The sequence below is a fragment of the Netta rufina genome (genome assembly GCF_964035555.1).
Source record: "Netta rufina genome assembly, chromosome: 2".
Lineage (NCBI taxonomy): Eukaryota > Metazoa > Chordata > Aves > Anseriformes > Anatidae > Netta > Netta rufina.
The window spans coordinates 17,599,385-17,612,859 of record NC_140124.1 but is presented as its reverse complement, the minus strand read 5'-3'; the positions used below and the strand labels follow the sequence as shown (position 1 = coordinate 17,612,859).

The 13,475-nt window shown below is 43.8% G+C and overlaps 1 protein-coding gene across 1 annotated transcript in view; it reads left to right on the top strand.

The window, feature by feature from the left end:
• Positions 1–12,191, top strand: part of APBB1IP (amyloid beta precursor protein binding family B member 1 interacting protein) — a gene marked incomplete at its 5' end in the record, with an annotated part of 47,835 nt that extends 35,644 nt beyond the window's left edge. The window contains 4 exons of the mRNA XM_084281347.1: positions 3,375–3,473; positions 4,508–4,625; positions 8,370–8,467; positions 10,720–12,191. Coding sequence (XP_084137473.1) covers positions 3,375–3,473; positions 4,508–4,625; positions 8,370–8,467; positions 10,720–11,259 — 855 coding nt within the window. The 3' untranslated portion in view covers positions 11,260–12,191. The remainder of the gene's footprint in view (positions 1–3,374; positions 3,474–4,507; positions 4,626–8,369; positions 8,468–10,719) is intronic.
• Between the last annotated feature and the right edge of the window lie 1,284 nt (positions 12,192–13,475).

The window sequence follows — 13,475 nt, the reverse complement described above, 5'->3', positions numbered from 1 at the left end:
CTGATCGGAATAATTTAATCAAGAAGCTGATTGGGGTAATTTGGAATAGGCCCCCAGTGGTGAATGTCCATAGTTAAGATGGATTGCCCAGTGGAGATGATAACTAGTAAAGGAATAGGGAAGGAAGTAAATAATCCCATGTGGTCCAGCGTAGGACACTCTAGCCATGTTTACTTAGTCCCTCGACTTCTCAGAATAGTGATAACCCCCCAGTCTCAAAATATTCAGACAGGATAAGCGGTGAGGTGAGGAAGATTGCTGATGGTGCTATTTTACTCCAAGCATCAAGGCAAGGGCAGACCAAAGAATTCCAGAAGGACCTTGTGAGACTGAAGTTCTGGACAGGAAGACTGTAAATGGCACAGTCGAGGTACGCACACGGTGATGTGCATAGGGACAAAAGCAACCAGAACTTCACCTATGAAATTACTAACCTTGTGGTGACCTGTACCATTCAAGAGCAAGATGCTGCTATCATGGTGTTTAACTTGATGAAGGCATTGTTTTGGTGCTCAGTAGTGATTAGATATGTAAATAAACTGTTAGGAATTATTAGGAAAGGTGTAGATGATGAAAGAGTGCCATACCGTGGCACAAGTATATGGTTTCCTCTCACCTGTGAAGCTCCAAACCTCTCAGTTCAAAGAGGATATAGTAAACAGTGAGAAGGGTCAGGGAAGAGCAACAAGAATGAGCAAAGGTAAGGAACAACTGAATTGAATGACTGCGTAGGCTAGGAGACTGCAGGCTGGAAAAGAGATGACCTGTGAGGAATGTAATGCATGCCTCTAAGCTCAGAAGTAGCATGGAGAGGTGTGGATAGAGGTCAGCCGCTGAGCATCCCTTCCTAAAAGTGAACAATAAATGAAACTAGTAGCAGTCAGGTTCAGGGCAAAAGGCGATGTACGGAGTGTATAGCAGATCTGGGAAAATCATTGCTAGAAGGTGTTACAGATGCTAAAATTCCATCTGGGCTCAAGAAGAAGCTGAAGAAGCACCTGGAGGAGAAATCCATTGCGGGATCTAAATATGGAGAAACCACCTCCTGCTGAGAAAATCCCCTGATCTGAAAATAGTCGCAGAGAGGGAGAGTCTGGAGAAAGAAGTATCAGATATGCTTGTCTTGTTCATCCTCTTCCCTCATCCATTTATGGCCACTGTCAAAGTCGGGATACTGGGCTCGGGGACCTTTGATCTGGCAGTAGGGATATTCTTGTGAAACTGGGATTTTGGCAGGGTGCCCTGGGGGAGAAGATTGTTAAAATATAGATGTCTATTTTTTTCTTTTAATGAAAACCTGCTGGTTACATATGGTGCTTGAAAATGATGGGAGGTACATAGACCCATTGGCCTGAGCGGTGATGAAAACAGGAGAAGGAAATAAAAAAAAAAAAAATGCTTTTTTATTTCTGAAAGCTTTGGGTGCCCTCTGCTGGGTGTAGTGGGACCTTACACAGTGGAGCAAAATTGCTAAATACTTGTTAAAAAGTGCTGGAAGAATTGAATTTACCCAGGGTTGCAGTGTCATTTGCATCTCCTGTTCTTCTGGGCTCTGTTGGTGCTGGTGTAACCCAGGTGCATGGGATGGACTGTGCCAGACAGAGAAGTGCCTGCTTACAGTTCCCTTTTAGTGATAGCATTAAGGCTGAGTTCTCTAATGGTTTCACTGCAACTGATCGTATAACAGAGAAATGAGGGAAGGAAGTAAGGAGTGTCTGTCAGCCTGTCCTGGCCACACAGTGCAGTAGTGGAGCCTGCTCTTCCCTGGGCACCGTGGGTGCCCCTCATCCTCACATGGTATGTGAGGCCATGCTGTGTACTGCTGGGGGAAAAAAATAATTAAAAAAAATTAAAAGCTGCATCAAGATAAAATGTGTTATATTTAACCAAAATCAGTTCCTTTTTTTGGGTCACCCTGGGGCCTCACACATGGCTGGGTCAGCACACGCCTGGTGTCTGCAGCGCTGAGGCAGGAGCAGGGACACGTGGCTGCGGGGTGAGACCTCTGTCTTCAACTCTGCTTGTGAACCCTTGGCTCACCCAGCCATGGCCAGGGTTTGGTATCAGCAGCGGGGCTGCCCCAGCCACCAGCAGATGTCTGTGAGGAGCCACCCGCCTGCTGCATCAGCACCATCTCGGTGGCTCACCAGCCTGGGACACCAGCTGCTGGCAGCTCTCGGGGCTGTGTGGGGTCCCATGGAGCCCCCCAGGGCCTGCACTGCTCTGTTCCATGGGCCTAATGATGCATGTATTGACCCGGAGTCCTTGCTGCTAGCTCAGCTTTGGATTTTCTACTGCCCAGGCCAAAAAGGAGAGGTTGGCTGTAGTGAATCCACAGGGCGTGTTTGGCTGCACTTTCGTGTGTTTGTGAGATTTCACTGACTGTGCACCTGTAATGCATGACAATAGAAATAGAAATGAACAAATGAATGAGGGAGAAAGAAGCCTTTTCCTTTGGTTTCATTCTTTTCCTTACATATCAGGAGGTGGCAGTATAATGTTCCATCCATGCTATTGAAGACCTGTAGCCTCCCTGCCGTAGCAGGGGAAGGAAATTCCTTCAGAGTCCTAGAGAGGGTGTTCAGTCCCAGGCAGGCAAGGAAGTAGCATGGCATTTCATGGACTCATCACTGCCTATCTCTACTATGTTGAGCAGTAAGGGGAAGAGTTGTTTTTGAATTGTTTCAAAACGAAGAAAAAAAGGCTTAAAAATTGTGAAGGTTTCTGGTACAAACAAATGAGAAAGGTTACTTCCGATGGTGTTGCATTTTGAATGATCCTCTACCTAGAGAACATGGCAGTTTTATAAAACTGTGGTCAAACAACAGCAAGAGTAAAGCAGAATCAAAATGTGTATGAAGAAAGCTCTGACCAGGCCCAAAGAAAGGCAGTGAATTTGAAGGAAAAATCTGTTTCAGCTGAGAGGTTGTGCTTATCCAAATTTAACATGCTCTTTGAAACTAATTGTGTTCAGCTTTCAGTCTGGATGCCTTACATATGACAAACCACAATGAAAAACATACTCCCTTCCAGCGCTTATACACCGAGTGTTAGACCTTGAACCATGACACTTCTAGACTTCACTGAACTCCAGATCACTATTAGATTTCTGTAGCCTTTGAATTCCTATTACAATGCATTAAAATTACTTCAGTCAAATGCTGCCAGTGGTAACACATGTAGTTCATAATAATAATCTTTTTCATATTTTTTTATATTTGTTTTTTGCTGCTTTTTTTTTTCAAGTCATCTTCATGTTAACAGGATGCCCATAGGCAGTGTTCTCACCGAGGTCACTTGTGCAGTGCTTTTGCACTCTTATATTGTGATGTGATGTCTATGTTCGTTTCATGTCATGAATTAATATCTTACAGCATCCCCAGATTCAAAAGGAGTCCCAATATATCAAGTACTTATGCTGTGATGATCAAGCAACCCTGCATCAGTGGGTAACAGGAATAAGAATCGCCAAGGTAAGATTAAAAGTAAATTTATTTAATTATGTTTTCTATGCAGTCCTGTCTACCTCCGGTTACTGACTGTCATCACCTCAACTGGAGGTACTGTGACAAGAACAGACACGTATATTCATGCTAATCTTACCATAGGAAGAAAGAGCAGAAGGGCACGAGCAACATGGGTTTGCTGGATGTTCCGGTACCCCAGTGATCAGTGTGTTTTTCTCATTAACACATGAGGGTGAATTCTGTAGCTATAAAACTCCTACTCATAAAACTCACTCTGCAGTTACCTGGTGTAATAATAAGAGGCTGTGGCTAAAGTTGTGCAAGCTCTGTTCAGTCCAGGTGTGTCCTTTTTCAAACAGTTCTACCCAAATTGTCTGCCTCACCCTCTTCAAAAAGATCTGGATTCACAGCCTGTTTTGTTTGGCACAGCACATTAAGGAAGGTGGGTTTGTACATAGCCCAGTGTACTGGCTGGCTATACCTGAATACACAGACCTGCTGCTCTTAGGTATATATTCTTCTCTGCCAGTTTTGCTGCAGGGTGACATCTAACAAAGGTGTGGGGTGGAAATAGACTTTTTTTTTTTTTGTCTTACACTGCTGGAGCTGTTTGCTGTAGAGCCCAGGATCCAGCACCCCAAGTCTCCAGTAATTAAAAAAAAAAAAAAAATTCACATCATAAAAATGAAAATGTAATACTTGGAAAGTACTAGAAAAAGATAATCTATTGAATATGGTTGGCTTTAAAGCCAAGTTTCAAGATGTTTATTGATACTGAAATGAACAAAAAACAGGAGAATGATATCGGTAGGACAGTATTTGGTCATGGGGATGGGGATTCATGTGTTATTATGCTATTATGGAGATGCTTTCCACCTGGTCCTGTACAGAAACAGGGAAGCTGCTTGTAGAAAGCTACTTTTTAGCCAAATGAGGCAGATGGTGGTGGAGTTAAAAAAGCTAGCTAAGAGGAAAATGAATGGCTGGCCTATTTCAAGATTAACACCATGTTTTTTTGTATTGTTTTAATTGTTTTGCAGTATGGCAAGACGTTATATGATAATTACAAATGTGCAGTGAAGAAAGCTGGCTTGTCATCTCGGTGGACAAATCAAGGGAATGCGGAACTGGCTGCCCCCAAGGGATCCTTACCAACAGGTACTAAAGCTTTCAGAACAGTTGAAATCACAATTGTTCCCCTCTTCTGTCATCACCAGTGTTGCACGTAGTCTTTGTTCAGAAAAATGTCCCACACATTCAGCAAGGTAATGCCTTGTTCTAAACAGACCAGAGTGGCTCTGACCTCTAACCAGCTATCTGCCAAGGCTTTGCTTTAAAGTTAAGATTGAAGAATACAGGCAGCCCTCCAAAGGTCAGTTTAAATCTGCACACTTTAAGAAGGTATTTTTCTGTTGACATCTAAATACAAATCCATTAACCTCCTGCTGCATTTTACAGTCTGATGGTCCATGTCTTGAACTTTCCTATTTGTCCATCTCTAAACTGGCAGCATCAGAGCTATTCTTCCAGTGGGTAGAAGGGATGAGTGGCTATTCAGAGAACAGTAATTTCAGAAAGCGAGAGTTATAGGGTAAGCCCTCTTTCCTAGCCTTTCGCTCATTTGCAGGGTAGCAGTGTGGGTGTCAGGAAAAGGAGACAGAGGTTAGAAAGAGTTGGGTTCTTCTCTAACTTTACTTTTACAATAGCTTCATCAGATTGCTGTTATCCATCTTATTATTGTACATATGTGACAAGAATGAACAAAGAAAAAAATAAATGCATTTCTGACTTGTGATGTATACTGCTACAACTCAAAGTCTTGCAAATATCTTTCCAGGGCTTTAGTTTGCCTTTTCTCAGCACATATAAGAGGATGGTCTTTCTACTAAGCTTTGGAGTGAAATCATGATAATAAATGCTTGTTTAGGGTGGGGAGAAGTAGTAACAAGCTGCTGGTCATGCACAGGGCTACTTTAATGAGGGTGGATGGGCCAAGGTCATGGAACATTTTGTGTCCTGATGGCAACAGAGAGGTGGCCAGCGGGGCTTCGTGCTGGTGCTGCAGTCTGTACTGGGTAGGGGCAGGTTCGAGGACTAATAAAGGACAGGTACTAAATTTGAGATCCTGACTAGAATCCAGGGAAATTGTTTGTGGTCATAAAATATGCCGCTAATCTTAACTAATGGGTCCCATTAAATGGTTAAGCAGCCTGGAAAGATTTTAGCCATGTATGTTGTCTCTGTTGAAATATCTCTGAAGGATCATTAGCATTCTAACTGAGGCAGGTGATTTTGATTCTTGCTGCCTTGCAGTTGTCAGTACTGCCTTTAATAAAACCTGGGGCCTGACTATAGTGTTATAACCTTAACTGACTGACTGTGAGCAGTTGTTGGCTCACATTTTAGAAATGGAACAAATCAGCCATTTATGTAGGCTGATTTCAGTACAAGCTAAATCCTGCTGCTGAAAATTGCGGTGCTGTATGAGCTTAGAAGAGGGCTGTACTCTACCAACTTCAGTGGCAGTCAGAAGAAATGCTCAGGAAGGCAGGTGGAGCTTCTGTTCTCGTGGTTCATACAGCCTGTACTCCCTGGTCACTGCTGCGGCCGGCATTTGTGTGTTCACATTTACCCCAAACTGTGCAGTCTGTGGTTCTGACGTGTCCCAAGTGCAAGGTGCCTCTCGGGCATGTTAAGTTGTCTGCATCTCTATCTGTGTCTTTGGACACTCAAACAGCAGCATGTGCTGTGTGCCAGCACAATACCACAATGTTCAGAAGAAGGATGCTGCTTTTTACAGACGCTCTGTACCTCTACTAGGCTCTTGGTTTTCTATATTTTGCATTGTATTTGGACTACTTTTTTTTTTTTTTTTTTTCTTAAGTGTTATTTCAACTTAAAATTTTGGAGAAAGTGACTTGCAAAGAATACTGTAGCATTTAAATTAAAAATAAGTCTTGACATAAGAATGCATGAACTTACATATTCGGTTGACTGGGGGTCCTTTAAGTGGCTGACTGTGTGCCATATGTACAGGCATGTGGCAGGAGCTCATACAACAACTTGCTTTCAAGTCTTTCATAGCTTATGAAATCCATTAACAGAAGAAGAAAGAGGTTACCATTTATCTGTGTCCCAACTTTCTGGTATATTTTATTTGCCAAGTACACAGCAATATCTAGAGTGGATCTCTCTCTGCCCTCTTTCACTATGTTATTAAGTTTCAGTGTCACTGAGGGCAACAATGTCCTTGAGCATTGTGGGACCCAAGCTCCTGCTCTGCTACGGACAGCAGATGAGCTGCAGATAGATGGTAACTTGCCCTGAGTGACAGCCTGGCCACAGAACCCAGGGATTTACATCACTCTCTGCTGAGCACTTACAGCCACAAGACTGGTTTAATCTCGTTATTAAACTTCCATGTCAGTCCTTCAGCAAACACAGGCCGTAGTCTGAATGGTCTAAATGGCTTTTAGGATTAAATATGCTGGATTGCTTGTAGGCAAAAACATAAAACACAAGGACTTCAGACCATTTTTGTCAGCCCTTGAAGCCTAAATAACCCTACTAAATTCAATACACCGCAGAGTTTGTCTTACTTCTTCATCAGTTGTGTGATTTGCAGGCATGGCAATGAAAAGATTTTATTTTATTTCTTATCATAGTCATAGAATCTCTTTGCTAATCAGAAAAGTATGTGTTAAAATTAAAACCATCTTTGTGCTTAGATTTATACTGCAGGCAGCTAAGGGTTCATTTGTATCCAAAAAGCACAAGTGGAACTTTACAGCATCTCAGAACTGTAAATTATAATGGAGTTAAAGCAGTCACTGAGGTTTACAAATGTCTGTATCTGGGCACCAAACGCTATCTACTACTTTGACATGTACAGCTTCCAAAAATCCTAGACTGAACTGGAGAGTCAATTTAATCCTCATCAGACTACACAGGGGCTGGGGATTTCTTTCCTAATTAAAACCACAATTTTTTCCTTTGGTTTGACATTCATTTATGCCATTTGACAGTACTGGGCTCTTTGTGTATATCCCTTACAAACACACGAATGGCGAGCAAAAGTTTTGCAGAGCTTTAGCTGAGCCAGCTAGCAGAGTTTTGCTAATCTGAGAATTCAGTGAGCTTCCATGATTCCAGACAAGGGAAAAGGTTCAGAGCTAGTAACTAACTTATGGAAAAAAAAAATGGCTCAGCGCATCTGTAGTACTTCAAACCTTCAGCTCTTGTGACTCTTACTGGTATGAAACTATTGCGCTTTTAGTCTCTAAGCTACATTAAAGGGGAAAATGTGCAATAAAACCTGGGTGTAGTTAATATTACATTACACCACAAATTTTAAAATGCTGTTAAGAAAGACAGGTATTTAAACAATTCAAGGCCAGAGAGTGATCTTAACTATGCCAGTTTGATTTCTGCATAGCTCCACTTCCAAAGGCGGCTCCCCTTCTCTATTCCTGTGTCAGGCTTCACCGTCCCTTTCTGTGATCACCATTTCCAGCAGTCAGAAGAAAAAGATCTTCATTTGTCACCGCCTTTATACACACACTGATAATTTCTGCCCCATGTCTTCATAATTCAACCACTTGCTTTTCCTGTAGGTTTGTCAGCTACAGTCATGGAGTTATGTGGACAGATATTAGTTTTAATGCAAGGTATTGTGATTGTTTTCCTCAGATAATGAACTGAATATAGAAAGTCACAAAACAAGCCCAAAGTAGAAAGCAGGCATCCTCGTGGATTTTACTGAAGTACTTATAAAACCTGTAGTGAGTGGTGCAAGTTGTGAAGGTTTTTTAATTGCCTCTTTCTTAGTTTGGTATTCCCTGATCTGGTTAATACCACAAAAATGTAACCCTCTTTTCCCTCTCTCCTTGGTATTTGTCACAGGTGCTGTTCAGGCAAATGGACAGATTCCCCAAATTGTTCCTCCATCCCGTGCAGAAGTTGCAGAGACTCAGAAGCAAGTGGATACATCAGAGGCACAGGTCAGCAGATACCAGCAATGCACTAGCTAAATGTCACCTGTGAATCACTTTTCTAAGTTTGGTTCTCTTTACCCACTGTCTTCCCCTCTCAAAGTGCCCATGTGCTGTTGTGACAAGGATTTGGCTTTTGGACAAAGCAGCTGACTCCTTGCTGCTCCTCCTCATGCTTTACCCTCTGCAAACTGTGGCTGCTACACAAAAGCCTAGGAGCCACAGACAGGATGGGAAGGCACAGCCATAAACCACTTCCATTCTTCAGAACAAGTAGCTGTGAGTTCACATAGCAGAAATAGGAACACACCTTCTGGGCTGGTGCCAAAGAGTCTGTACTGCCAGATTCTTGGTGCCATTTTGTCTCTAACAGAAATCAGATCGTGCCCCAGTAACACCATGGCTACACAGTGGTTTGAGTAGGAAACGCTTGCACAGCTGAAGATGTGTATGTTAGAAAAGGAAGGAAGTGTGAAGAAGTAAGGGCAAACATTGTGTTTTTGTTAAACACTAAATGCAGTCCTTTGTTAAGCTCCAAATTTGGCATACCTGCTCCATCTCTGGCTGTAAAAATACCAGTCAGATATGGTGTGAGGACTTCAAAAACATACACGTCCTACAGAAAAAATAACATTTGTTTGCAACTCATCAGTCGTGTCCCTCCATCTTCCATTAAGAGCACACAACAAGCGAAACTAAATTCCTAGGATTTTTCTTTCACTTGCACTGTGTGTCATACAGTTCCTGTTTCTATCGTTGGGTTTCTCCTTTAAGATCCGTTTCTCTGCTCTGAACCTGACTTCCTCTGTAATAGATCATGTTCTCAGAACTCCGCCGATGGTCCCCTCCTCCTGAATGTCTTATTTACTTGCTGCTTTTAGGCAAGGAGAGAGCAAGAGAAGGCGAGCAGGTTATGCTTGCTTAATGGCAAATCTAGTGCTGCTGACTGCAAGGTTGCAGAGCTCTGTTCTCTAACAGAAGCAAGCATGTTGCCTTGCTCATCTCAGAGCTTCTACATACCTGGGACCAAAGAATCAATTTGAAGTCTTCCAGGGTACACTGGGCTATGGCTAGAGCACTAGGCTTGCTGGATTTAAACTGATAATTCAACATAACTAGAAATTAATCTGTTCAAAAGCTTATGTTTTCAGGAGAACAGACTTCTACACAGGTTTACAAGGATAGATAGCGTGTTTGTACAGTAACTGTCAACAGCTACCAGCTGCCACCTTAAAAAAAAAAAAAAAAAAAAGGAAGAGAAAATTATGCTCAGATATTGCCAGATTGCCAGATAGGCTTTATTTATCTTCAGTGTCAACAAGCAAATGCAACATAAAAGAAAACCCACCTGAAATTTTGCCAGGATAAACATAACTGCACTGAACTGCTATCCTACATTTTTTCCTAACTTGTACGATGGATCCTTTGATTATTTTTTTCTTTAAAAAGTTTTCAGAACGTTTGAACGTCTACTGACCTTGCAAGCATGGCTAGAACTTAGTGGCCTCAGGGGCTTGTTAGTCATGCTGTTCTTTCAGCAGTGAAGGAGGAGTGTGCATGTGCTTTGCCCAGCAGGCAGAAAACACCCTTCTCCCGCCTTGTCAGTGGCCCTCGCCTGTTCACCACCAGAATATCTTTCCTCTGCTGTGCACGTCAGAGTGATGGGCACAGTGACTCCAGACACAGAAGTTTTAAAACCCCAGATATCTTCACCTTCTCCATTCGCTGGTGTTGTGTGCGATGAGTTTGGCAGAGATAGGTGACTTTGTTATTTTAGCTTTACCCAGAGACCCAACAGTCACAGCTAGAATGGGAAATTATGGCAATGAGAGCCAAAACTATATCTGCTTTTTATGTCCTCAAATCTTGTTCAGCACATTTTGGATGTAAAAACACCACGGATTTTTTTTTTTAAGGTCTTCATGTTCTTAGGAAACGAACAGTGGGATAGGACATCAAGGAAGTATCTTTATATGTCTTACTAACTGCAATTCTTTAAAAGTTTAAAAGCACTCGTTTTCTGAGGACAGCACTCAGAAAGCACTGTGATACTCTCATCAAGGAGATTTCCACTGTCAAAGCTCTGTGGGCAGCTCCAGAAAGAAAACAAAATGCTGCTTGCACACTTCAGGCAAAACGTACTCGCCCTCCTTTCCCAGTCTGTGTGCTGCACGCTGCCGTCTTTTCACCGTTGTTAGGCAGTGCATTAGTTTACGTGTGCACTGACTGTCTTGTGCTTTTATTCCTTCTGCTTATTAAAGGTTAAGCCAAATAACCTCAGCGCACCTGGCCTGGCACAGCCGGTGTTGAGGCCACAGAAATACGTGAACAAGAGGAACTCACTGCAGCCTCCTCCTCCGCCTGAGAGGCGGTCGTCCGCTATTAGCGCCTCGCCCATTCTACCCTCCAAAGTCAAACGAGACAGCGGCATCTTCCTAGCAGACCCCGAAACCTTTCCAGCACCGCCACCTTCCCTGATGGCTGGTTTGCCACCGCCGCCACCACCACCGCCGTCTGATGTCTGTGAACCCCCTCCCGATTTCGTGCCTCCTCCGCCACCTTCTTCCAGCAGCGGTGATGAAGACCTGCCCTTACCCCCCCCACCTCCACCTGTCTCCAGCAAGCCACCGCCTCCGATGAAGAAACCCGTGCCACTTCCCTCAAAAAGGCACGAAAACGCCGTACAGGATGGAGAGCCCAGATCAGCTGGGCCACCCCCAATTGGAGGTGGAGGCCGGCAAGCAGATTTCATGTCTGACCTCATGAAAGCGCTCGAGAAGAAAAGGGGCAGCAGCTCCTGAACTCTGGGTGCCGGTGGACTTCAAGCCATAGCTGCTGTTGTGTCACAGGAGGTTGTGCTGGGTCGGGCCTCCCCGGAAGGAATTCGCAGAGTTCCTGCTGGGGGGCCCCAGAAGCGAGGCGGGGTGCCCGCCGTCCCCTTCGCTGTCCCTACAGTCTGCTCCTTCCTCACCCCGCACTCCCTTGAACGACCACTGCAGCTGCAGGCCGAGGGAGGAATTTGGCTGCAGAGTCTTGCTTCACTCCATCCAGACAGCCCGGGATGGTGGAGCAGGACTCTCCGGGCTGGCCAGTAGGTCAAACACAGCTGTGGCTGCCTCTTAGTAGAATTATAGCTAAGGAAACAATACAGCAGCAGTGCCATGTCAATTTTGAGAAGTGGGAAAATGCCTTTTAACAGAACTCCCCCAAGGGTTCTTTATCAGAAAAGCCCATGCTATTTTTTTTTCAATCAAAAATTCCCCCCCCCCCCCCCCCTTTTTTTTTTTTCCCAAAAAAGTAGTCTTGTCCTAAGAAGAAAACCCTCAGCTAGACTATTCTGAGATGCGGTGTAAGACCAGGGCTGGTTCCAGAGGGTATCAACCCAGGTGTTAACACACCACTGTTGCACGTGCAACTCCAGTCAGCACTCACCATTGCTGTCTTTAAATTTCATTTATTTGGTTAATTTTAGACAAAGAAAAACTCTTATGTGAAAATATTGTATCCTTCCCTTGGTAAGCAGGGTCTTTTTCTGTTGGTTAACATTTGTCTTCAAATTGTACCTAGAAATAGTCTGTCTTCATAAAGACTTCATAATTATCTCATACCTGATATAAATATGTCTCCTCCTACTTTTTTTTTCATTTTTTCTCCATTTTAATTCTCCATTGTTCATTTAGGCAGCATTCATTATTAGTTCTCTAATAAAAATAGCTTCTATTTCGTAACTGCACCAAGTGTCACGGTTGATGAGCAGGCATTTTACTGGGAGTTGGTACCACTTCAACAGTTTTTGCCTTTGCCAATACCTCCTGGATTCCATATTTATTTCTTCCAGTCTTTTCTTGCACGCACATCATCTTCTAAGTTTCCATAAATAATACATTTCTGCATTTTCCAATACAAAAAGCATAAAAAGCGAAGTATGTGGTCTGAGCAAATAAATAAAAGCAGCTGACAGAGCAGGAAGAGAAAGCGCTGCAGTTTGTCAAAACAGGGTCCCAAGGGCCAGTGCCGAAGTGGTGGTGGGAGGCAAGGGAACGCCAGGCTGATGGCAGCGCCGTGGCCTGGGAACATTTGAGGTCATCTGTAGTCTCATTTTTGGTGTCAGGCTGCTTTGCCAATGCCTGTGTACCTGCATGAACAGCCTGGCAGCAACAGGAAGCACCTTTATTTTGAAGCAGTGATGGAATCTGAACTTGACTACTTAAAAAAAAAAAAAAAAAGTGAGAACAGTAATGGCATTATGAACCACACGTATTTCTGCCTGCCACTCAAGCGACTTGACTTGAAACTAGGCACAAAGCAGGGTGATTGCTGCTAAAAGTGGCTGCTTGAGGCAGACCCATAAATGCTACTGCAAAGGGCAAAGGCCTTTAATAATCCACCTGGTTTTGAAATTGAAAAAATATAAAAGCATTTTAATTACAAGGTTTTACAAGATCGTGTGGTGATGCTAAGAGCTGAATATGTCCGTGCACAGCCAGCAGGGAGCTAGGGTGGTGTCTGCAGGGACCTGTGGAGTGCAGACAGGAGCAAAGTAAAGGAGGCCACGTGCTCCACACCCGCGTCACACCTCACTTACGGGGGGTGAGTGCGCTCCCCAGAGAGGCTGGAAGCAGCCAGCAGGGATGGAAGGATGGACACAAGGAACTTGGAGATCACTCAACGGGGATACTTCAGTCAGGGTAGTGCTAAACTGAGTCACCAAAAAATGTCTGTGACATCCCTCAGCTGCTAACATTTTCAGCTGAGACAAGCTGAAGAAGCTAAGGCATGTTTTTTTCTGCAGCAAGCATGTGCATCCACCCCCACAGTTACTCGGGGACAGCCAGGGGACAGCCAGTCCCTTTTTCCTCCTGCCTCTCTTTGGCTTGTCAGCTCCTAGTGGTCTTCTAGTTCCCTTGCTTTCACCAAACTGAGCAAAAAGCCTGCAGCTGGAGAACTGCGTTCACTGATACCACAACTGCAACCTGTAAGTTCTGAACTGACATGCAAGAACAATTCAAAAGGTACC